Source organism: Macrobrachium nipponense, chromosome 7, assembly GCF_015104395.2.
Source record: "Macrobrachium nipponense isolate FS-2020 chromosome 7, ASM1510439v2, whole genome shotgun sequence".
Lineage (NCBI taxonomy): Eukaryota > Metazoa > Arthropoda > Malacostraca > Decapoda > Palaemonidae > Macrobrachium > Macrobrachium nipponense.
Window position 1 is genome coordinate 85,995,053 of NC_061109.1, and position 27,315 is coordinate 86,022,367.

Below are 27,315 nucleotides of genomic sequence, written 5' to 3' on the forward strand. Positions count from 1 at the left end.
CCTGTAAGCCTGTTAAATGAGAAATAAGCAGAGGTAGCTTAATACCTATTGTCAGCTCTCAAATTTTCATTTTCAAGCCTACATTTCTATCTATACAATACAAGCTAAACAACAAAAGGCGAAGCTACTCTACATGTATTTTGATGATGATAACTTTTCTACCTGAAATAAATCTTTCCCAGTACATTCCTATAGTTTTCATCGAGAAATTTTGTCTGTCATGACATTACACGCATAATATAATTACTTTCATACAAGTATTGAGCATAAATATTTGTACCATACAAATATTTATGCAATAACATACAATAATAACATAAAACAGGTACGTGTTATACATTTCATTGAGCAACTATGATATGATAATTGCATATGAATAAAAATATTATCTTTTGAACACCTATACAGACATTAAAAATTACATTAACATGCAATTTAAGGGTATAACAAATGGCAATTCTGGGAGAGTATTTATTACTAGAGAAAAAAAGTATAAATAAAATACGCATCTGTGGCACTCCTGAGCCCATCAAAGTGTGCAAAATACGTTGACTTCTGGCAATATCCAATAATTATACTCAGCACTTACATCCAATAAATAGTTTTAAAAAACTTAATACCTACATTAAATAATCACAGAAAGATTGAAATATGGTCATTATGCATTGTAAGTGTATTGCAATCTAATTGACACAGTTCCAGCACAAATGCCACCAATAACAACAATTGTTTATTCTGCTGTGCTCCAGATTTTGCTTCCTCTACATCAGAGCAGAATCAAGAACCTTGAGTTCAGACATGGAGCGCTTTACCAGGTTGGGGGGTTTACAATAGTCATGTTACAGCCATCCTTTCTCTGCCTTTTTCATCAAATGGTATACAAGGATATTCAAACCCACTGTACACTCAATTTAGATATTAAATTTTGACCTTAAACCATTACCAGAAGAATATAATGCTGAACTTGAAGTAAGGCAAACAAAAATAGAAGACTGCAAGTAATCCAAAGTATAATTAAAGAATAAGCCTCCATGCTTCAACAATGGGGCTTTTACGACATTCAACTTGAATATAGAACCTCATTTTCAGCAATTTATATATTGGAAATGTCCAACGAGTTGCTTTGAGGCATTTCTGTTATACTGAAACCTGAAGATGTCTTCAACCAAATTTATGTTTTTTCTTTTTTTTTGTTTGTTTAGTAATTTCAGTATCTGATGCACAATACGGTCACTTTTTAGCTAGTGTTGCCAACTGTAATCATGAACCTTCTTTGACAGAGATCTTGCATCAGTGAATGAAAGGTACAAAAGTCTACCTTTCTGTAACTTATTGTAATAAATACTGTGCTAAGTTGTTGCTATGCTTTTTAGTTTTTAGTAAACTTCGTGGCACCATTTTGTACATGTTAGTTGCAGTTCTTTACATACCTATAATTAGATATCCAGCAACTACCAAATTACACTAAGTATGACAAAATTCCTGTTGAGAATAGCAATAAAAAGAAGCATGGATTGATCATTTAGCTACAATAAAAAAGGGCTGCAGTACATATACTGTAGCACATATTTCACAAGGTGATTTATCCTGAAATTCACAATACTGTATACCCACAAACACTTATAAAAGTAAATTAACAAAACCTTGTGACTTTTGATAACTGCCATTTACAGTGTTAAAACAAAATGCATAAATATTTCAAGGAAACAAACGATTAGGAAAGAAAAAGGTTTAACTTATAAATTCATATAATACGTGACATTTAGGCAGTGGAATTCTTGTAACTAAAATATAAATTAAAATATTCTAATAAATAAAAATAAAAAGTCCCAATGGAAATTCTACAACAACAAACCAATTAACTAGCACAAACAGGAATTATCATTCCCCACACAGCTGTTTTATGTACACATATTAGTTCAGTGATAATGAAACCATCTATTAATGACTAATACACCAACTAAAAGAGTGACTAATGTGAGTGAATAACATTTTGCAAAAGCTGTGATAATAAACTAGGATAATTAAATGCTACATGCTGAAGCTCGTGACAATTTCAGATACCTAATTGTTTCCCTTCTGGGTAAGAGCATTAATCCAAAATGTCAGAGTCTGTCTTTATAGTTTGCTTCTTTTCATATGGATCAGTTACTCCACAACAATCTTACCATATAGAAAATGGGGGATAAATAACCCTACACACAGGTGACTTCATAAATAAGTACAGTACAACACCAACTTCACCCAGCTAACAAAGCTAAGCCAGCTAGAGGAAGCTCGTATTTTACTAGTTTATAAACTGAATCTGACTTGCACTTAGTGAATAATGACTGAAGGAACAGACTTCTGCTGTGACAAGTGATTCAACAAAAATGCTACACAGCATAATGCAAGGAGATATGGAATTAAAATAAATTGTAATGCATTCCTAACAAAAGTAGTATATGAAAACGACAAGTAAAAAATTACTAAAATTCTTTGTTTCCCATTTCTTTTTCTGTCTCTTCAGATATACAACACAGACCTAAAATGAAATTTCCTAAGAATATGTATAGAAACTCAAATTATTTTTTAAAAAAGCTGTTCAATGCATCATACTGTTACCTTGTTTTCACCAAAAGAGGACCTGGATATACTATATAACAAAGTATGTTGACATTTCATCCAATTAAAACTTATGCTAATGAAGAAATGTGATTAATTGTTAGTTTTACGACAATTAATGGCATATGTTGCCAAGGAAATAAAGACTGAATATGACAATGCAGAAATTACCAAGCACAATCAATAATTTTCGACACAGCCTGAAACTACCAAGAGCCAAACTATTTCCATATCAATTCATGCAAAATTAGTCACTACAATGGGCAGTGAGAACTACAGTAAATTCACAAGAATTACGGTGAATCCAAGTCACTTACAGATCCATTTCTTACATTAAAAGGAATTGGCTTACAGGAGCATTTTTAAAAAGCTGTACCTGTACTCCAGCAATAATCAACTTAAAAAGAATTGAAGAGAGTTCATCAGAAGGGTTATTTTGTTACATTACAAAATTTGTGGCGCAAGTTTTACCATTTACACAATTATAAAATGCATGCACAATCAACATCCTACAAAAAAAAAAATAACAAAATAAAAGTACACAAACCCACAATCTACCATCATTTATGCAAACCATTAGAAACCAACTTTACTTGATAGCAACACTAAACTGGTTGACATCAGAGAAATATTTACAATAGAAAATGTAAGTACCAATAAATACCAAATTCTACTCAATTATTCAATATTTGTGCTCCTAAAAAATGGTTATACTGTAACATACAGTAAATCGCACAATTTTGTTTAATCAATTTCACTGTAGAAGTTTTCATTTCATATAAAAACAGTGCATCCATTAACTTCACAATTAATCACTCACAAACTTGTACACGTACTGTCCAATTTCCAACAAATGCAACAACACTCTTTTCAGCACAACAGTATCTTGAAAATTTTCAGCAGCAAAAATTGTGTATCGGAATGTCAATGGGAATGTGTTTCATGAATTCAAAAATTCACTTCAATAAAATAAGAAACACACAAGGTAAAGGAACTTTCTACTAACACATTATGGAGCACGACTCCTACAATTAGGATAAATAGTACAACTTTCCAGGAGAATCCTGGAAAGTGAGGCACTGCAGGTGGGATAATGTCTTACACTTCAAGTACCCTTCACATAAGTTACTCCTTGTAACATCAGTAAGTCAAATCATGATTCATTCATAATAGTCACTGGGTTTAAAGATTATAGTTAATTTAGTCTCAAGGTATTTTAATCTTCAAACCAGCACAATACATTTTCAATTCATGGATCTTGTAGAAGTACATGCCAACTACTGTACTCTGAATAACGCAAAATAATAAAAAACGAAATTATTGAACCAATAAAATGTGAGAAGACATGAAATTTGCCCAAGAATAAAGGCAAAAAGCGTCAACAAAATAAAAAACAAGGTAAATTGATATATATAATATAGATATATATTTCTATATATAAATAATTAAACGGATTTCTTTTTCCAAATGACGTTACACAGTGTTTGAGCTGTTCCCAGGGGGAGGATGAATGCCACCACTAGATGCTGTCACTGTTGTGCTGGTAACTGAGGTATCCGTTGATGAAGCATCAGCAACGGTGATGGCACGTTCTGCAACCTTTGGTTCTGGTATCATGGATACCACAGGATTGGTATTGGCACTGTTTCCTGCATTTGGGTTATTCTCATCGTTGCCAGTTACCTGAGAGGGCAAGGTTGCATGTTCTGAGGTATTTGCAGCAGTAACATTAACTGTGCTGGCAGTGCTGGTAGCAATGTGACGTTGGAGATGAAGGTTTGTTGGACTACTCGTTGCTAGAGGAGCTGGACTGAGAACTTGTTGTGTAGGTGTTGAGCGATTACTGGTAGCCGTTACTCGAGGAGTATTCAAGCCACGGAAATAAGTATGTCGAAGAGCTTCGACGGCAGAAATTCTATGACTCGGTACAAATTTCAGCATTTTCTGTGAAAAGTAAGTTTGAAAATTTATTATATTGTGTGTTAGCCCTATATATTTTATATAAAAGCATATCTACATACAGAACAAGCAGTTACTTTAGAATTTGAACCAAATTGTAACAAAATTCTAACTGATAGCAGTAGAGTACATAAGGAATGTGAGGTTTTGTTTAGAAGCTAAAGAATAAATCCCGATTCAATTTTTGTATCCATTTCACTGAAATGATTGTGCCATGATCATCTTTCTCGACTTAATGAATCCCTAATTTAGTATTTCATTTAAAATTGATTTTATGCTCTGACCCTTTTCACTTGATATTAAATATGAACTGAAACCCTTAAATTAACAGTCTAACTGTAGCTGGTCAATGAAAAAATAATTAATTAAAATTTGACATTTCCGTATGAAAAATTCTGAGTGTCAAGTGTTTACTCACAATCTATTTCTGATTAGTTAAAGGGCTTTGACTTGCTCTTTTCTATTTGAAGTAAGACAATGCCTTACTTCAGCCTAAGAATGGACAACGATCCGACCAGCAATTTTTTACATGAACATTTCAGATTACAAACAGAAGATCGTGCTTACCTGAAGTAAATCCGCTGCATCGTCAGTAATTTCTGGAACTATATCTCTGACTTGACGGGCAGGGAGGTGCCTGAAGTTACTTCGGCAGAGGGACACGTCTCTTGGCCAATCACTTTCGTGCGGGGTGCCAATTACACTGAAATTTGAGAGAACAAAAGTGATTAAAAACACTACATAATGTCAATCACATTTCCATTAGAAAAGAAATTTAATTAAATACAAGGTGAATGTCTTCGAGCGTTGGAGAGTGGTTAACAACAAAGCTTCACGGTAGCTATAATAGATTCTCATCAACTGTGCATCTGATGTCCCTTACGATACCCCTGATTGGCTGTTGGTAAGCCAATCACAGGGCTGGAATCTCAGTCTCTCGAAAGAGTTCACATAGGCAGGATGTATGTTCCACCTCTCCTGAGGGACACATCTTTCAAAAGTATCCCTCAGGAGACATGGAACACACATCCTACCTCTGCGAACTCTCTCGAGAGACTGAGAGTTACCAGCCCTGTGAAAGGCTGTGATTGGCTTATCAACAGCAAATCAGGGGCGTTGTAAGGGACAGGCCTAAACATCATATGCACGGTTGATGTGAATCTGCTATAGCAACTCATTTTATTTAAAGTGGTTAACAACATTTTAATGAAAACTGCATTAATTTTCCTAAATTTTTTTAGAACAATGCTTAAACACTAACAAAAAACCAAAGGAAAAGTCTTCAGAGGGAGTACTTCATTGATCCACAGGTAAAAGGATATTTCCCCAAAAACACTTACTCAAATATCCGTTGCAACTGGTCCCCTTCCGTGTTTCCTTTAAATATAGGTACCCGTCTGAATAATTCGGCAAAAATACATCCACAAGACCATAAGTCGCTGGGTGTCGCGTACGTGTTGCTTAATAAAATTTCTGGCGCCCTATACCATAACGTCACAACCTGAGAATTGATTAATATGTTGTTATTTTTGCATGGCTTGAAAAACATCCAAACAGTCAAATATACAACAGATGAAATACACAAAATACTTGTGAAGGGAACTCAAATCTACAACTAGTACTACACTGTCCACAAGATAAGGATTGGCCTATAGCTATAGTAGTAGATTCACATCACCCGTGCATCTGACGTCTAGGCCAGTCCTTTACGACGCTCCTGATTGGCTGTTGATTAGCCAGTCACAGGGCTGGAAACTCAAGACACTCAAGAGAGTTCACATGGGCAGGACGTATGTTCCACCTTTCCTGAGAGATACTTTTGAAAGACGTATACATCAGGAGAGGTGGAATATATATCCTGCCTATGTGAACTCTCTCTCGAGAGAGACTGAGGGGAGTATCCAGCCCGCGACTGGCTTATCAACAGCCATAATCAGAAGCGTCGGAAGGGGACTGGCTGGCCTAGACATCAACAGATGCACGGGTGATGAATCTACTATAGTTACGGCCGAGGTTCGAGCTGACAAGCATCCTATACCTGCGTAGTCAGCCTCATATTGAAGTCGTATATACGCGCCAAGCCGAAGTCGGCGATTTTAACCCTTCCAGCGCGGTCGACGAGAATATTTTGCGGCTTGAGATCGCGATGGATGACACGGTTGCTGTGAAGGAAGTCGACGCCGCACAATATCTGATGCATCAGGCTCTGGAAAACGGCAATGATTATTAGAAACACAGTTTGGCTTGACGCGTCTGCTAAACATTTCACAAAGTAGGAAAAAAAAAGAAGTATGAAGTTCACAAGCAAATGCTAAGCAAGACTTTACCTCGTCGTCCAACATGTCAGTCCTATACGTGAAATAAAGGGCTCTTTCAGTAAAGGAGAAAACCATCAATTACCACATTTATAGATGTTTAGTTTAAAATGGTTCATTTATAATACAAGATATACCAATTAACACATTTATGAACACATTTATGGTTCATTTATGACACAGAAAAAATATTTTTCTCTTATACCATTTTCAGTTTTTCTTACTATATGTATATAATATATATATATATATATATATATCTATATATATATATATATATATATATATATATATATGAATATACATACATACATACATACATACATACATACATACATACATACATATACATACATATATATAAATAATGGTTTTTTTTGCCACGAAGGAAAAAATGAAAAAGCGAGATAGCCAAGTACTTTCGGTCCTGTTCGGACCCTTTGCCTCAGTAAAGGGTCCGAACAGGACCGAAAGTACTTGGCTATCTCGCTTTTTCATTTTTTCCTTCGTGGCAAAAAAAAACCTTTATTTATACATAGCATCACGTTTTATATACTTCGTGATCAAGTTATTCATACATATACATATACACACACACACACATATATATATATATATATATATATATATATATATAATATATATATATATATATCTATATATATATATAAAGCGAATACCACAGGAAAATAATAGTCAGAAATACAGACATTGTCTGAGTAAAGACGAAAGCGCTTGGATTTCTGACTATTATTTTTCCTGTGGTATTCGCTTATTTATGAAGTCACGTGCATCTACAGTGATTTTTTAAGCATATATATATATATATATATATATATATATATATATATATACATATATACATTATAATACATTCATAAATACAATGTGAGAATGTGCAAGTAAGTACAAAAGTTCTGCTGGAATCTAATTGGAACCAATCAATAATACTTAAAAATATTTTCGCAAACGGGAGATACATACAGAAGATAAAACCTGGGCGCACACTCACCTTTATTCTCGCGGGTTCGAGCCCCGGGGACGGGCATCGTTTCAAGTAGTGGTCGAGGTCCTGATCGACGTATTCGAAAACCAAAACAAGGTTCAGTCGTTGTTCACGTTCCAGGCGGGGACCGATTTCCACGCGCCCTTGGCAGATGTCCAGTAATCTGGAATCCAAAACAGGAACCGAATTAGAGGTAGAAGAAGGTCATCATACTCGATGCAATAGATCTCAGGGTTGGCAATGATTAAATCAAACTGATTTAATCAAGTGAGTAAATCAATGATTTTTTTCATTTAAAAAATCGTGATTTTTACATTAAATTTTTTTTTATTATTTGAAAGTAAACCAATTGAAAAATATGGTGTTGGGGTTAATAATAACTTGAGCATAACTGTGCTGCATCTATTTATTTTGATACAAACTGATTTAATCAACTGATTTAAAAATTGATTTATTTCATTAAAAAGTCATGATTTTTAAAACTTGTTTTGCCTTTTTTAATTTGCAAGCAAACGAATTGAAAAATATGGTTTTGGGGTTAATGAAAACTTGAGCATAACTGGAAACCTAAAAGACAAATCAATAGTATTTCTGTCATAAAACACATTTTGAGGTTAAAAAAAAATTGAAAAAACATCTAACATATCAAGAAAACCAAACAAATAAAAAAAATCAAATAAATCAGATTTTTTTAAAATAAAAGAATCACCAACCCTGATAGTTCTGTATCCTAGTATAACTACGGTACTTCAAAGTCCTACAGTGCTCGAGGTGATTTCAATCACATATTTTGGTTGTGTGGAACGATAGCTGGTCCTAGAGTAAAGTTACTTTCAAATACCACCTGGGAAGCGGAATTTCTTCATTTACTTCTCCGTCGATTTCAAGGCTTCCAGTAAACTAGAATTTGGGAGGTCACTGAGGCCATTACAAACTTTATATTGAAGCCTTCCACTTTTCGAACTTTTTTTAAAACTCTTAATAAAGAAGGTGTACTATATTGTACATACATTCATGTTAGCTGTTTATACTTACATCAAAGTCTTTGTCAATACACACGCGGTGCAAATAATAATGAATAATAATGATCATTATTCGACACCAGGCTAGTTATTAGTATGACTATAGCCAAGCACCCTTAATTTATAACGATTGATTTTTAGTAGACCTGAAAACCGCACGGTAACAAAATCAGGAAAAAAACAAAATATCCAGAGAGAACAAAATCAGGAAAAAAATCTTCCTTTGTTCCCTCTAGTGTCTAGTGAGCCCATGGTGGTTGAAGGTGCTCAGAAAGAACAAAATCAGAAAAAAAAAATTATTGTGTCTAGTGAGCCTATGGTGGTTGAAGGCCGACCTCCTCCTCCTCCTCCTCCTCCGCTCCTCCTCCTCCTCCTCTCCTCCTCCTCCTCCTCCAGGCACGTCGACCTCATCTCTTCTTCTCCTCAGAAAGAACAAAATCAGAAAAAAAATGTTCTTTTATTCCTTCTAGTGTCTAGTGAGCCTATGGTGGTTGAAGGCCGTCCTCCTCCTCCTACAGACACGTCGACCTCATCTCTTCTTCTCAGTTACGGCTGATCAGTTGAAAAGAGCGAGCAGCCTGTCCATCGACAACTACCTCTACAGAGGGCAGGCAGAGGGGCCAGAGTCGCCAGGGACAGGGACCTGGTGATTTTGGTCGTCAGGGTTGTGGTGGTGCTCAGCTCCCCCCAGAGGATATCATGCTTAAGAGAGGACAAAAGCTATCTGGAGACACTATTATTATTTCATTCAGAGTTTAAAGAGTGCCACGATGGATTGGCGAGGGGAGGGGAGGGGATGGGAGGAGGAGGGGAAGACAGGCTAAGGGGGAGGAGGTCCAATGAGGGTTTTATAAAGAGGTTGTAAGGCGGATAAATATAAATAAGGAAAAATGACTGCGTGATAAATGGAAATTGCTCAGCTCAGGAGTAATGGGCTGTGATGGAATTCAATGTCATTCATAATAGAAAGGAGATATTTTAAAAGATAAAACTACCCATGACCACTGAATTGAGAAGGGCAAACAAATTAAGAAATGTGACTAAACAAAGGACAGATCGACTAAGAAAATCTTAAGATAAAAAAAAAAAAAAAAAAAAAAACTATTTGTCTGGCAACTTAGGGGAATGTGGGATTTCCTCCAGTGATTCCAGTAATAAATCTCGCCAGCGAATTTTGTTTCGGAAAAGGTCTTGGAAGATCAAATGTTTCAACGACATGCAGGTCGAAACACACAAAAAAATTAAATAAATAAATAAATAAACCCCTTGACATGTCATTGAATAACACATCAGAAAATGGATGAAATATTGCAATAAAAAAAATTCCTGAATATTTCAAACCCCATTTTCTATATTCAAGTTTCGACACAATAATGAAAGCTGAGATCTCTATCTGAATCAAGCGAACAATCTGGAGGAGTTTAACCACCTTCAGTGGTGTGTGTGTGTGTGTGTGTGAGAGAGAGAGAGAGACCCGCTGTGATTCGATCTAAAGGTCTTATCAAGATCATACACAATTCACTAAGAGTACTGGCTTAGATTTTAACAATACCAAAGTCGTAAGGTTAATGCAGAATCTTTTAGAGGTTTAAAAAATAATAAATAAATAAAAAAAATAAAAAAAATAAAAAATTAAAATGAATAACTTTAATCATGTAATTATACTGCATGATCATGTCTTAATAAATTACAAAATGGCTATAAAAAATTTCTTCTTCGTAAAAGAATCTTCATAAAAATTTCTACGACATAAAATAAAATAAAAAAGCAATAAAATTCCCCCTTAAAAAACGCAATCTAGCAATAACGAAGGAAATTCCTCACCTCAAGCAAACAGAAATAATAATGAAAGAAATGCCTGTATGAAGCGATGCCCCTGGAGAAAGGAAGGAGAGAGAAGAAAGAAACAAGCTCACTAAACATGCCCAGTGGTGCTAACCGCGACGGCAAAATGACACAATGACGATAATAACAATAAGGAGGGAATGGGGTGGGGGTGTGGGGGGGGGGGGGGGGGGGGGGGGAATGAAAGCCAGGTCCTATGGGGACGAATGGGCGGCATGTTCAGACATTTTTTTGCTCCCCTTCCTTACAATAGGGACTAATATAAGCCCAATCGAGAGAAGGACAATCGTAGCCCATACAGCCATACTTGCAGCAGAGTCAACAGCAACCACACAGATATCAAGTAGGAGGTGGGGTGAGTGAGAAGGAAAGGCCAGCAGGCATATACTACTATATAAAGTATACAAGGCAGCTGCCATCAAACTTGTATGGAGAGGATCCCAAATTTCAGAAGGAGATTACCTTTTGATAGCCCCCATAAACATATTATGTCTGTATGTTTTTTTTATTCAGTAACGGAACCAACAACTGCTTGACGTGACTTCCGAACCACGTCGAGATTCGTGAACTTCTACTCGAGTATTATCGAACAAGTCCCCCGTCCCCTCAGTTTGTGGGCTAAGTTCGATAACTAACGTGCCACGAATCCGGAGAGATGCTACCCTATTAATACGATTCGAATCAGCAACGTTTTTTTTGGCATCATTCGTAGTTCACTTTCTTATATTCACTCCACTCGATCTTCTTGACAATTACAGCAATGTGGTGTAAGTCCCTCCTAGTCCATAATAATAAAGTACAAAAAGCCCAAATCCATAATAATAAAGTACAAAAAGCCCAAAGTAAGATGATGGCTCACATGCTTTAATTTCACTGTTATATTCAACAGTTCCAGGAAAATAAAAATAAAAACACCTATTTATTCTTTACACTTTCTAAACACCGGTTACGCTTAAATGATACGAACAGATAGGGGACCTTTCTAGTGTATGTATATATATATATATATATATATATATATATATATATATATATATATATATCTATCTATATTATATATAATATATATATATATATCTATATCTATATATATACATATATATATATATATATATATATATATAGTGTGTGTGTGTGTGTGTTCTTGCTTTTGAAAAAGCGAGAGAGAGAGAGAGAGAGAGAGATGAGAGAGAGAGATGAGAGAGAGAACGTCGAAAATTTAATGCAGCATCATTTAGAGGTTTCGTAATGAGAGAGAGAGAGAGAGAGAGAGAGAGAGAGAGAGAGAGAGAGAGAGAGAGAGAGAGAGAGAGAGAGAGAGAGAGAGAGGAGGGGGGTAAAGGATGCCGTCAGTAGCTGTTACCTAAGGTCAAGGCAAGTTCCTAAGTTGTATCGTGGGAACCGATGCCAGCAGGCACTAGAAGCTGTCCACTTCATTTTCTCTTTCATTCCTTCTTTCCATTCTACTTCTTCTTCTACTTACTTGGCAAGAGATCAAAGCAACCGGACCTATCGTAGTAGTAAATTCAATGTATGCTTTTTACTTATAAGGGGCGAGAGACTAGATTTATCTCGAAGCCTTAAGGAGGAATAAAGTTTGAGTATTTCTGTACTAATTACGCACAGTTTTCCCGGTGTTTTCATTATCACGCATAAAAGAACTATACTTCTGCCGTTAGTTAGCAAACATTCAAAGTGCCGATTCTTGGGAATACGAGAGTAGTGAATTCAAACCAGATTCATACACTAGTTTACTTCCACTTACTTTCACTCCCAGCCTCCAGTGTGTAAGTCAATCCGCACTTTCCATTCTTCTTCCTAGCTCTGTACTTTTAAAAAGTCAAGGAAGACGCAGATGCCTGAATTAATCTCCACAAGGCAAAAGGAACATACAAACTGTGTCACAGGGAGCTTTCCAAGTTGCAAGCAAAATAGGACAGGAAATGGGCGAGAGATTTCATTACGTTATGATTCATTCAATGATGCAAAATCCGCAGAGCAGCACTTGATCTCCAAGAAGGAAGTAAACTGTCAGTGAGTGTGTGTGTGTGTGTGTGTCCACAAACATTCACTCAATCAAAAATTAAACTGCAAGTTATATATCTAATAATCATTCCGTGCAATGACGAACATACAATATTGCAAGGCTAATATTCAATCATTGGGCGACTTGAACACTACATTTCACAACATAAACATCGTAGACGAAAGCAATAAATACAGAAAGTATACTTATATGCAATTAAATAATTAAATACAAAAATTACAAATATTACATTTCAGTATAAACACGTACAAATTATACATACGTATATATATATATATATATATATATATATATATATATATATATATATATGTGTGTTGTGTGTGTGTGTGTGTGTGTGTGTATCTGAGGGCGCAACTCAAACCTGATCTCGTATTTCTAGAAAAACGAAACACAAGAGGCACGAACTCCAATACAATACAACACAACCTAAGCAAATACTGTATTTCAATCTAAGACGAGAGGGTAATAATACAACGGCAACCGTTATCCTATCATACAAAAACCTTCTAAAAAGGGGGAAAAAAATATAAACTACTCGAGAATATATAAGCGTTTGTACCCAATCATCCAATAGAGGAGGTCTGGAGTAAAGGGCGTTATCTTCTTAACCGAAAGTAACATGATGGAAGACCATGAGAGAGGACAATGCAAAATATTGTCACCAATACTCTTAAAAGGGACAGCCATCGCCTGCGTTTGAGAAAGAAAAAAAAAACACACACACACGTTTCAGCTCTGATGGAGGCAAATGGTCGCTTATCGAAAAGAATATCGCAAATGTCAAGGGGGCATCCCCCTTCGGAGGTTATACCATATAGCAACTATGCGATGCCCCCTCCGTTGTTTGGGTCTTTGGCACATCCTGGTAAGTCTCTCTCTCTCTCTCTCTCTCTCTCTCTCTCTCTCTCTCTCTCTCTCTCTCTCTCTCTCTCTCTCTCCACTGACGCATAAGTTGCAAACATTATATTCCTAACTTGACGTGGAGCGGTCTTCGTAATTGATACTCATAATTAGTACTATTCATAACATCAAGGATCAAATAAAATGGACACAAATTAAAAACCTTCATATATTCTCAGTTATAAGTGCAAACACAAAATAATCGAACTGAAATATAGCCTCTAAAATCAGTTCATCAAATAAATTAAACGCGCTAAAATCTACGAATAGATAGCTCGCTGTTTCACCAATAAAATGTTTAAAATACGATATTTTTCTTAGAAATAATTTTTCTGTACAGTTTAATATGCAAATTCTTCATTTTTTATTTTTACATTTTCATTCTCATAAATAAATAATAAATGTCCTATCCTATAATTCCCGTGTCTGTAACTCAACATGTAACACCTTTTACAGACCTTTTATTCTTAAGGCTTTCCTACTCCCTCACCCCCTCAACAATAACAACAACAAAAAGTAGTTTGTCGCCTAACTCCCCGAGTAAGCGAAATTAACGACAGTTTCGAAATTGTACAGAGAATTAAAAAATCTAAATGTTTATAATAAAACATGAAATGCAACTAAAGAAAGCCAATAATGATGGCCTGTAATTCGGACATGGACGAATTACAACGTTGAAAACTGCTTAAAGAAACGTATCATAAAACGAATAACTCTTGAGAAGTCTGAATTCAACAAACAACGGAACAAATCTTTAATAGGGGGAACTTTCTTGCGCACGCCTATTCTTACACACACAAACAAACAAACGCACGCCCTCAAATAAACAAAACACAATTAAACAATGCAATACGGAACCCTTACAGAATTCAAAAATAATAACACGCGAAAAGTAGTTGCAGCATTAACAAAAGTGAGGAAAAATTGTGTGGAGGGCGAGTCTGTGTGTGTGTGACTTGGGGGGGAGGGGGGGGGGGGGGGGAAGGGGGGGGGGGGGGGGGTGTTGGATAGCAGAGCAGCCAGAGGATGGATGAAGTGAAGGAACACCCAAAGGTCAGCCTTAAGTGGATGACGCATCCTTCCACTATGCCTTTTCTTTGGGGGCGATAGAACGCAACTTACCCCTTCCCTTCCTCTCTCTCTCGCTCCCTCTCTCTCTCTCACACACACACATTCCCCTCACAAGGCATATTAAACCCCACCCCAACCCCTCTTCTGTCGAGGAGGGTTAGGCTATGCTAGTACTACTTCCTGCCCCTGACGGGTGTGGCAGGATGGCGAAAAGGGAGACTAAGACATAAATAAATAAATTGAGGGTGTAGTATAAAACGCAATATATATATATATATATATATATATATATATATATTATATATATATACACACACACGTATATATACGTACTTGAAATCACGTGATACGTTTACGAAGATGCACCACCGGGAACAATGACCACTTTCCTCTTCTTTGTAGAGACGAATACGCTCAGGATTTACAGCGTTTCTCGTAGTGGGACTACTATAACTTCAGGAAGAATATCAAGGGTAAGATGATTAAGACTGAAACTATTAATTCGGTAAGATGGTTAAGATTGAGACTATAACTTCAGGAGAAATATATTAAGAGTAAGATGGTTCAGACTGAGACTATAACTTCAGGAAGACTATTAATGGTACGATGGTTAAGATCAAGGTCCTTTAAATATACTCGGAGTGTCTTTCAAAGACCTTGGTTAAGATTAGATTGAAAAGTTATACCAAAAGAGCTAGTAGAAGACACAGAAAAGATGGAAACACTGTGAAGGGGTTAAGAAGTAAGATTAGGCCAGCCTTATGCTAGCACGGGCTCGTGCTTGGACTGAGGGTGGTGGAGGAGATGGTGTGGAGGATATACGCTTAACTTTACCAGAAATTAATTGTCCCGTTATATTCAGCAGTACTTTTACTTAGTTCTCTTTATATATATATAAAGCGAATACCACGGGAAAATGATAGGCAGAAATCCAAGGGTTTTCGTCTTTATTTCAGGAAAATTGATAGGGCAGAAATCCCAGGGCTTTCGTCTTTATTAAGACATCGTCAAGGAACGTTCGTTGACGATGATGTCTTAATAAATAAAGACGAAGGCGCGTCGAGGGTTTTACTTTCAACGTATCATTTAAACGAAGAAATTACATGTTAACAAATTAACATAGGCTCTTAAAATACTTCTATAAGCATCTTTTCTTAAGAGAAAATAGATCTGCCAAGTGAGGGGGTAAAGGTTACCGCGGTAGTTTTTCCTTGGATGCCGTGCCTTAACCTGGCCAGAGGAGGAGGAGGAGGAGGAGGAGGAGGAGGAGGAGGAGGAGGAGGAGGAGGAGGAGGAGGAAGAAAATGCTTCACACTCCCCACCCGCAAAATGAAACTGAGACCCCTCGCTCTGCATTCAAACCCAAATCTTATTTTTCTTCTTGTTTTCTAATGAATTAAAACCGTTTCCCTTCTACATACGTAATGCATGAACTTGCAAGTAGTCCGACCATCAGCTTTAAATGTAAGATATATTTAATATATACACTTCTTCAAGGTACACATAAAATCGTTTTGCACTGCATACCCTGAAGAAACGTATACTACTATATTAACTACACGAAAGCGCTTGGTACTTATCTTTTTCATAGTTCCTTCTGGCTTTCGTCGAACATCTACTCACGTGATCCTTGTGGCAGTATAGCATTTACATACGTACGTATACAAACATACATAATATATATGTGTATATATTAACAAATCAAGGAAAAGGAAAGAGAGAGAGAAAAAAAAGGATGCTGGTTCACCTCACCTGAAGACGAGCAAGACGAGCCTGACCCTATGAATGAGTGCTGGGATCAACTGACAGCACTGTTCCTGTCATGTTACTCACCCGCCTGCCCCCCTCAAACCCCCCCACCCCCCCTACGGAAGTAGCCGTGGAAGAGTCTCCTCCTCCTCCTCCTCCTCCTCCGTTTCTTTTAAAAGTCTCCATTGCGAAACTGGCGACTCCAGAACGCTTCACGTGACTTCAAAGATCCTTGGGAAGGATATGTCGCCTCTGCGTCACGGAAATGCCAATACGACATTGCTAAAAATGTGTTTCATTCACTTATTCGCGATATGAACTTTTTTTCATTCACTTATTCGGAATAGGAAATTCTACGATAAAGTTTCACTCTGATAAGCTTCCTGTGTGTGTGTGTGTGTGTGTGTGTGTGTGTGTGTGTGTGTGTGTGTGTGTGTGTGTGAGAGAGAGAGAGAGAGAGAGAGAGAGAGAGAGAGTAAATCCTAAATGGGAAATTTTTAACGTCTGATTTTCAACTAACAATTTAGCAACGATTTTATAATACTAACTTCCTAACCTCAGGATACGTTACAAGTATTCCTTTTTAGGAAAAGGTTTTCACTAAGAGGATTAAGCAAATGATAATAATAATAATAATAATAATAATAATAATAATTTCTCTAGCCATAGCATTAACTGCAATTGATACATGTTCCAAAATTACCTGAATTCGCTTTGCTTTTTTTGTTTTTTTCGGGAGGAGGAGGAGGAGGAGGAGGTCACGATTGACAGTTCAGCAGTAGTTGACAAACATGAAACAGTGGACAAGCATTTATTCCTTCACCCTGGGAATGCAAGAAACTCTTATGTGTATAATTGCATGCAAACGAAAAAACAGCACACCACTGTTCATACGCATCTCCCTCCCTCCCTCCCTCCCTCCCTCCCTGGCTCTCATACTGCAGTCAGCATCACAGACAATCACCCCCTTGTGATGTTTTTCCCATTACAGCATAACTGGAGGGAATAATAATAATAATAATAAAAAAAGAGGGCAACGACAGCATCCTTGTCTCTTAGAACACACGCAAGACAAACAAAACTGGTCACTCTACTCGCGCAACCTTTTTCTAAAAAGTGCAAACTATAGTTTTGGACTTGGGAAAAAAAAAAAAAAAAAAAAAAACCGCAGACATATAAAGGGACGCCCTCTGCTCAAGGAACTATGACTCAACTTTCACAGCGCAACAAATCAAGGTTAGGAGCGGATCAGACAACGCTCAGAAGAGGCACTGCAGCGAGAGAGAGAGAGAGAGAGAGAGAGAGCAAAACATATATATACTTTCTCGCTGCAGCTCAGACTAAAAACGCCAAGTTATTCACACACACACCAATCACTTATATTCAAAGAGCACAAAGATCACAAGAAGAGAGAGAGAGAGAGAGAGAGAGAATAGAGAAAAAACCTAGATAATTAAAAAGGACGCTTCTATAATAATCAAGAGAAAGGCATTCACGTAATTAGCTTGTCTTCTTCTTCGGCGAATGTTTTAAAGGAGCCATCATCAACATCACCGGCCTTGACGGGAACTGTGGGTGACGTGACGTCAACTCGACATTGGCCTTCCACTGGGCTCTCACAGACTGATGTCAACAAACAGTGCTTCTCTTTAAGCTGTATGTATGTACGTCTTTAGGGAGGGCAGAAAAAGAAAACGAAGGAAGGAGGAGGAGGAGGATTAGGAGGGGAAGGAGGGAGGGAAAGGAACTGGGATTGCCATCCTTCTATCTGTGGGATGAGCTATTGAATTTCCCAAGCAATAATTTCAATCCTTCCTGTAACCTCCTTAAGCTATAATATACATCTTTAGGGATGGCAAAAGAAAAGGATGGAGGAGGAGGAGGAGGAGAGGAGGAGGAGGCGGAGGAGGAAGGAAGGACGGGATTGCCTCCTTCTATATCTGGGGATGAGCTATTGAAATTTCCCCAAGCAATAAATTTCATCTTCCTGTACGCCTCCCTTTAAGCGTATACTGTAGCCGTCCTTTAGGGATGGCAAAAAGGAAATGGAGGGAGGAGGGAGGAGGAGGAGGAGGGAGGAGGGGGGAGGAGGAGGAGGTAGGCCTGGAGGAGGAGGAAAGGACGGGAATTTGCCTCCCTTCTATCCTGGGGATTGAGCTATTGAATTCCCCCAAGCAAATAATTTTTCATCTCCTCCTCCTGCTCATATCCTTCCTTAAGAAAAAGCTATATGGTACGTCTTTTAAGGGATGGCAGAAAAGGAGGAGGATGGAGGAGGAGGAGGGAGGAGGGAGGAGGAGGAGGAGGAGGAAGGACGGGCAGTGCCTCCTTCTATCTGGGGATGAGCTATTGAATTCCCAAGCAATAATTTCATCTCCTGTACCTCCTTAAGCTATAATGTACGTCTTTAGGGATGGCAGAAAAGGAGGAGGAGGAGGAGGAGGAGGAGGAGGAAGGACGGGAGTGCCTCCTATCTGAGGATGAGCTATTCCCAAGCAATAATTTTCATCTCTGCTCCTCCTCCTTAAGCTATATGTACGTCTTTAGGGATGGCAGAAAAGGAAGGAGGAGGAGGAGGAGGAGGAGGAGGAGGAGGAGGAGGAGGAGGAGGAAGGACGGGAGTGCCTCCTATCTGGGGATGAGCTATTCCCAAGCAATAATTTCATCTCCTGCTCCTCCTCCTCCTTCACTAAGAATCCTCTACGTGTTTACTGCATCACTGCCACTGACAAACGGCCCCACTTTTTCACAGTTATGAGCGTTTCACCATTACTGTTACTTTCACTATTATTATCATTATTACTATTCAAAGAAAACTCATAATCACACGAGTCAATAAAATGGAGAAGTAAATCCACTATAGTATGTCTGCTTGATTTTGTTATTTTAAATAACAAAATCAAACAGACATACTATAGTGGATTTACTTTTCCATTATTATTATTATTACTAATAATGAGCCAACCGATCTAAATGTGAGAGACTGTTATAGCGTAAGAGATGACATTCTGACGAGTTTTATATTTTTATAATCAGTTGGTTTCTTCGAGAAAAAAAAATTGTTATGTTGAAGGGAAATACCTGTAAAGCATAATAGAAAATAAGAAGAAAATTGAAAAAGAACGCAACTCTTATGATACACAATTGACTATTTAATGCATACATATATATAAAGCTGTTATTGTTTGTTTATTTGTATGGTGTTTTTACGTTGCATGGAACCAGTGTTTGGTTATTCAACAACGGGACCAACGGCTTTACGTGACTTCCGAACCACGTCGAGAGTGAACATCTACCACCAGAAATACACATCTCTAACCCCTAAGTGAAATACCCGAGAATCGAACTCGCGGCCATCGAGGTGGTACGCCAACAACATACCGACCACGCCACTGAGTTTTTTTTTTTTTTTTTTTTTAAGTAGGCGATAGCACCACCCAGAAACAAGCCGCTTGTTGGTACAACCCACCGAGCAGATTATACACAAATGGCATAAAAAAAAAAAAAAAAAAAAAAAAAAAAAAAAAAAAAAAAAAAAAAAAAAAAAAAGCCCCTCTGCAACCCTACCGTCTTGTCGACGATGTTGCAACTATCCTCGTTCGCCGATGGTATGCAATGACCCGCCAGCCAGCCAGCCAGGCAGGCCCGCCCTCATACCCATATTCCAATGAGATAAAGCGAACAAATGTTTAAACTGATACCCTTGTGAGACGGGACGGGGGCCTAGTAATAAATTAATCGCCAAACATTGTTCCCGGATATATACAGCCTGCACGCCTCTAATTATCGACTCCCTTGTTATTATTCCGCTGAAAAGTCAGAGGGAGGACGGACCTCCCCCCCCCCCCCCCCCCCCCCTATTCTTCTTCAGCTGACTTTTACGTGGGCAACGACCTCCCTCGCGGATACCTCAGGGGATGAGCTGCTGCTGATGCTAGTCAGTCAGTCGGTCCGCTTTTTGGAAACGATAAACAGACTGTAAAAGGTCGTTTATATTATAGAAGACCTCGTATGAGGCCGGGGTAGTGAAGGTCGATTGATAAAAAAAAACAAAAAAAAAAAAGGGACCTAGTTGGAGGGTCATGCTATGTATGCCATAGTTTGTGAAATTCCGTAAGAGGCCGTTGAAAAGGCTGACAACATCAACTTCTCGCTTGAGCCGTGATAAACCATTATTTCTCGTCAAAGAGCACAGACTGTGAAAAATTCGATCAAATATATATATATATATATATATATATATATACATATATAAATTATATATATAACTGAATCACGAAATGGAACGTGATAAATGCATAAATAAAGGTAAAAGCCTGCCTTGTCATCTGTCATCTCAATTTCTCATGTATGTCAGTCGGTCTGCTAAGTAAAGGACGTGAGTCGAAAGATCTTGCAGCTACTCCAGTGTTATCTTGCCTTTATTTATACATACATACATACATACATACATACATATATAGTATATATATATATATATATATATATATATATATATATATATGTGTGTGTGTGTGTGTGTGTGTGTTACGACATGGTCAGTGATATATAGACTCGTTAAGGACATGATACCCCTATAGTTACTGCAATGACACGAAGACCTTGTCTATGGTCATGCAAATAGTAGTAATTCCAAATAAAATGTCATGCAAAACTAATCTTTAAAATGCTGATGACATAAAAACACGATGCACCACAATTTCTCTTTAAAAGCAATAACCGATTTTAAGAAAACCGATTGTATAGAGACCTCACACAAGCCATGACAAACCACAGTTTCTTGTGAACTGCCTTGCAGATATTAAATCCGATCGATCTACGCAGACGTCCTTGTCTAATCAAAATTTTTAGACCAACTGGGAATATGGAAGGCAGTCATCATCATCATCATAAAAAAAAGACCAAGAATTAAGTCAACCAAATATATACTCAAGTACAGAAACAAATAAATAACAAGTTAATTATTCAACCTTCTGGCACATCTCACACAAATGCCTTTTCCCTCTAAAAAAGAAGTCTCTCTCTCTCTCTCTCTCTCTCTCTCTCTCAGCCACATGGCGCTAATGAAAACGCTTCGCCGACACGAACGAAAACCTATAAACAACTCTAAATCATACTATTGAAGTCGTACGGAGTGAGAGAGGGACTGGGTAGGACGGTGAAAAGGGTAGAAGGGGGAGGGTGGGGGAGGGGGGTGGGGGAGTAGTGCGCCTAAGGGAATGTGTTCACTAATGAGAGAGTGAAGACATGCTTGCGGGCAGCCACTAACAATCCCAAGTATGCCCGACAGCTTGTGGGCATTATGCACCGAATTGCCGGTACCCGACTCAATTAAGAGCAGGCTTTGTTAACTTATGACCGGGCTGCTGCTAATGACGTTAAGATGACAGTCATGTTATTTTCGCCTTCAGCCAGGTATGTTATAAAGGTAATGGTTGTGCCATCCTTTTTAAAACCTAAAGGTCATGGTTGTGCCATCCTTTCCAAAACATAAAGGTCATGGATGTGCTATCCTTTCAAAAAACAAAGTAAAATTATGGAACTGCTCAAAAGTCGTTCTGTTAATGAACTTTAGAGACGCTTTGTCCTTGTGAAAATAATGCCAATACGAGAATATAAACCAAAAACTGAAGCATTACTAAGGGTCCCTAGAAATTAAGGAATTTCTCGACTCACAATTACTTTGCCTATTCCTTGTTTAATATAAAAGAGGTCATGAGCAGCCAACTTTAAGTCGTGTACCTAACGTCTACCCACAAACGTTCTCATAATAATGTATGTATGTATGTAAAGTATGTATGTACGTATGTATGTATGTATGAATATATATATATATTTATATATATATTATATATATATATATACTATATATATATATATATATATTTCTCTCTCTTTCTTTCTTTTTTGACGAAATTGCTGGGACGACACGAAGACCCCGTATATATTTCCTTTTTCCCCTCCGTTTTCCCTTTTTCATAATCCGAGTGTATCAACACATTTCTTCGCGACTTCACGTAAATACACACGTGTATACACACACAACGTGTGCGCGCGGGCACGCATCAATAAGAGAGAGAGTCATCACTGAGCGAGGGGAATGCCATGACAGCCCACTTGCCGTTCGCCATGATGGATAGTACCATCCACAATAGTGCCCACAGCCTACCACCATATAATATAGGTCCAGCACAAAAGCCCCCACTTATAGACACGACCCCTGGGCACACAAGGGCGACATATTAAGAAGATGGACACGCTCACTAACTCACTGTAAAACCTTTCCTAAAAAGCCGACTACTATCATGTCTGCCTCGGGATATCAAAAACCAGACCGGGTGGGAAACGCTAAATGAAATGTCACTGCCCTACGGACAGACACCACGCTGGAGCAGCACCGTTACTCCATCGGTAAAACTCATAAAATGTGAAAATCTTTCCATATTTGATCAGTGTACTGAAATATTTCACAACCTGGCCTAAAAAAATTCGCGCGTTTCATTACTTGTCATTTTCTATAAAACTCCTTTTCATTTTTGTCAAACTCCTCTTCCCCGTTAGATGGTTGGCTCCATGTATTATCTTCGGGTCTTCTGTAATCAATTTGGAATAAGTTTCTTATAATCCCACCCTCCTCACTCGGACTGTGCCTCACGAGAGTCAAGTACTTTGCTAAAAAGCTCAGATCCACTGAAGCACAATGGATATTATATCATTATGGAAAGGGCTTCAATAGCTCCGCCCAAACCTAATACCATGACCACTAAGCATAGGGGTGCTCTGTTGTTTTAGATAATCACAGCAGAAATAATCATCATCCAGCGAGTATGTAATAGCTATTATAACCAGCTATGATATTCATTTAGTAAGGCATGATAACTTACGGGAATATAAATGACCGGTCTCTACCTACACCTGTTCGATACAAACCAACGCTTATGTGAGTATCACAAACAAGACATCCATCACAGGCATTTACTGCAGCCCTCGTCAGCCACTCGAAGAGGGCCTAATCCCACTGTTTAAAACAGCCACGTGGCTAAACATAACCCGACCATAAACTCACAGATTAATCAAGACCCCCGTGCAAATGATTCAGCTGAGGAGGCCTAGTCCTACTATAACTGCCACCACTAATCTCGCGGTCGAGAGAGAGAGAGAGAGAGAGGAAATAGATGGAGAGAGAGGGTGAGGGGGGTGTGGATGGGGGGGGGAGGGCTAGGGGGAGGAAGGGCATCGAGAGAGAGAGAGAGAGAGAGAGAGAGATTGTGGATCGCCTCGTCCAAGGGACTTCCGTTTTCAATTACAGATGTTCATTACGTTTAAAGACAACTAACCACTCACATCTTATTCTATCTAACTCAGCGAATTTAGGCTCACTCCTTGAGTCAGAGGTAACTCGGGGGTTTCAAGGAAACGCGCCCATGTCGACTCCTTTTCTTGCCCAGTTCGGTGATAGAGTGCGGGTTCCACGGTATGAACCAGAAGTATTACTACCTAAGTGAGCACACGATGTCTCCTCGGATGGACATCAAGTCTATATTTTGACTCTGCATCAAGTCTGAGACATCCTAATCCTTGTAACCTACCAACTGCACCACGAGAGAGAGAGAGAGAGAGAGAGAGATCACGCTGATAAAACAGAAACAAGGAAACAAAAGAACAGAGCTAATGGACGCAACAGAAGAGTAGCTACTGAACATTGGCATCGGGTTCTCCCTCTCTCTTTCTCTCCTTTCCTCTCTATCTTTTACATTGTACGAGTAACGGTAATCTCTAAGCTAACGAGTTCGTTAAGCCGTGATACGAGGAGAGGAAACAGTTTCCGCACAGCCGTAGTAAGTTGGGTGTGTGATTTGATTTGATTTATACAGATTTTGGGCATTATGCCAAGCACTGGAGCAACTAAGGCCATTCAGGGCTGAAACGGAAATTGACAGTAAAAAGGTTTGAAAGGTGTAACAGGAGGAAAACCTCAAAGCAGTTGCACTCTGAAACAATTGTTACGAGAGGGTGGACAGTAAAGATGGAAGAAAGAGAATATGAACGGAGGTACAGTAAAAGGAATGAAAGTAGTTGCAGCTAGGGGCCACGGAAGGGACGCTGCAAAGAACCTTCAGTAATGCCTACATTGCACTGAATGAGGTACACTGACGGAGCTACCCCCCCCCCCCTCGGGGATTGGATGTGTGAGAACGTCACAGTTGATAAAACTACCTGAAAGATCGTGGACCACGCCCATTATATAATTGGAAAATGATTTATAGGTCTACACACTGAAGCAGCATTTACACCTCTGGATAAAATTGGTAATCCTCATATCAATTAGTTTATTTCCTTCGATTGTCGAGCTTTGGGATTCTGTACCTCTTTCTGGTTCATGATTCTTACAAACAATTTTCACGTATTTTATCCTTCATCCTTCTTTCCTATCCTTTACTCATCTCTTGTACTCGAGCCTGGGTTAGAAAAGGGCATTATGCTGCCTAGACCGCTTCACCTTCAAAAATAAATTTTTCTTAGATTGGCTAAAACTCTACACCAGTCTACTCTTTGCACGTACATCAAACAACCAAACGACCTACATTGGCTAAAACTCTGCACCAGTCAGTAAGTACTCTTTACACGTACATCAAACAACCAAACGACCTACAGCAGACACACACACACACGCGCGCATACACGAACCTACCAGCAAGCATAATAATTACAATAAATGAACTCCTTCCTTTTAACCTCTGGCGACAAACACAATTCTCTTTATTGGCCTCTTCCTTTATCACCTCTTCAAGTTTGCTTCTTTCTTTTTTTTAACCTCATCACCGTCTCTTATGTAATCAAGGCTCTCGAGTCTAGACTCTTTTTATAGGAACTTTTTTTTTTATCCTGTCCTGCCGAGTAGCTTTATCTATACTGACAGCGTCTGTGTTTGTCTGTGTGGGGCGTGTGAAATTATTCATGTGGGCATCGGGTACTTATTTGAACTAACAACTTATCTTAAAATGGGAAACATCGATTCAGTTTAAGCATGTGTGTGCGCGCGTGTGTGTGTGATGGCTTTGGAAACAGTGTACACAGCTATATCCGTCATCTATTTGAATTCATGATATTTTCGATTGATATAAAAATTTTTGAATAAAACTCTACACGTCTTGTTCATCTCAATAAAAATATAAAAACGCAATTAGTTTCTGAACGACGGCGAAAAGAGAATGTCTATGACAGAAGCATTATTTTTTCACGCTTTTTCCCCCAAAATCGAAATTTTGTGCTACGCTCAGTATTAGGCTCACTCCCCCTCACACATCCCCCTCCCACTACATCTCTCTCTCTCTCTCTCTCTCTCTCTCTCTCTCTCTCTCTCTCTCTCTCTCTCTCTCTCTCTCTCTCTGCTGGCCGCCACACTCCACTGCACTTAAGGTATGCAGGTCCGCCCACACCCTAAACTGCAGTGCCCTTTCCCTAAAGCAAGGCTGCCAACACAATATTGCAATATTTCTGGTATTCCATTCCCACTCTGCATTTCTCGGGCAGCATAACAGGAGCTTGGAAAAGGGAAAAAAAAAAGATATGATCATCATCTGCTGAATCCACGAAAAGTTATCTTTTGCAAATTGGAAAAAGGTTCATTGTTTATTGCACACCATCTATTGGCATTCATGTGTCTGGGCAAAGCTCAGGTCAAGGATTGAGCACGTTCCCGACCTTGTTTTTTGTGTACGTCGGTGGCGCCATTTTTCCATACGTGCGAGGGGGCTGCTATGATGGAATTCCCCCACAATGCAACATTCGCACCCCGCCACTATTTACAGGGAACAAAGACAAGCTGCACGTAACTGGTCAAGTGCAGTATTTGGCGCCAAAATATATTTTAAAATGAGCAAAACTTTCGCGCCCTAGATTTTTTTTTATTTTATTAGAAAAATATCAGTACTTACCATAATACGTAGGGTGTTACAAGATATTACAAAATTAAATATACATACAATATTTAGAATTACTAATGGTTAGAAAGAATTAGAAGTCAAAATCAACGTACTTTTTTTGCTAAATAGACTCACTCTCTGCGTGATGATTGGTTTGATGCCGATCATCCCCCCCACCCCCCAAGGAGGCGGAAGGTGTCGCTTAAGATTGCTAATTGTCAAGTCACGGCAGGCTGGTGGTAACGCACGCCCTAAAGCCCTATATACCACCTCATCTCTCTCTCTCAGACACGCTGCTCTTCATTCAGGAGCCGCTGCCGACGCCGTCGCACAGGGCTCCAACCACTGAGTTATTATGCATTCGTTTCCCTCTTGGCTCTTTGCACACACACACTCGGCTATTAACCGCGCCCCCAGCGCCCTCAAGGTTGTTATTAGATCAAGCTGAGGAGCTGCAAGTGACAACCTTCCCCTAATAGAAAGATACAGGCAGGCAGGACCACTGAGCACTGAGTGAGAGAGTATAGGCCTAGCCTAGTACTCACTAAGAATAACGCTCTCAGCAGTGTCAGCTCAGTGTGTTCTTGTCTGTGCGAGAACTAACTCCCTCCTTCCTGCATTCCTGGTCCGAGAGTGTCATCATCAACTCGACGCGGCGACGTCGTTCGTCCTTCGTCATCACAGACTCGTCGTCGTTTCCAAGCCTGAACGCCTAAACAACCCTAATCCTCACTCAAGTCTCCTCTCCTCCTTCAGCTTCTCTCTTCGCCTGCCCTTGCCCTCTCTCTCTCTCTCTCTCTCCTCTCTCTCTCTCTCTCATAACGACACCAAAACCTCCCAGGAGCCTCTTCGCTGGCGAGAGGAACGA

The 27,315-nt window shown here is 38.8% G+C and overlaps 1 protein-coding gene across 1 annotated transcript in view; it reads right to left on the reverse strand.

Moving 5' to 3' along the window:
- Nucleotides 1–457: 457 nt before the first annotated feature.
- LOC135217637 (cyclin-dependent kinase 4-like) overlaps nt 458–27,315 on the reverse strand; it is a 309,114-nt gene continuing 282,256 nt past the window's right edge. The window contains exons 2-6 of the mRNA XM_064253603.1: nt 7,891–8,047; nt 6,602–6,769; nt 5,904–6,064; nt 5,131–5,266; nt 458–4,548 (exon numbers count right to left, since the gene is read on the reverse strand). Coding sequence (XP_064109673.1) covers nt 4,078–4,548; nt 5,131–5,266; nt 5,904–6,064; nt 6,602–6,769; nt 7,891–8,047 — 1,093 coding nt within the window. The 3' untranslated portion in view covers nt 458–4,077. The remainder of the gene's footprint in view (nt 4,549–5,130; nt 5,267–5,903; nt 6,065–6,601; nt 6,770–7,890; nt 8,048–27,315) is intronic.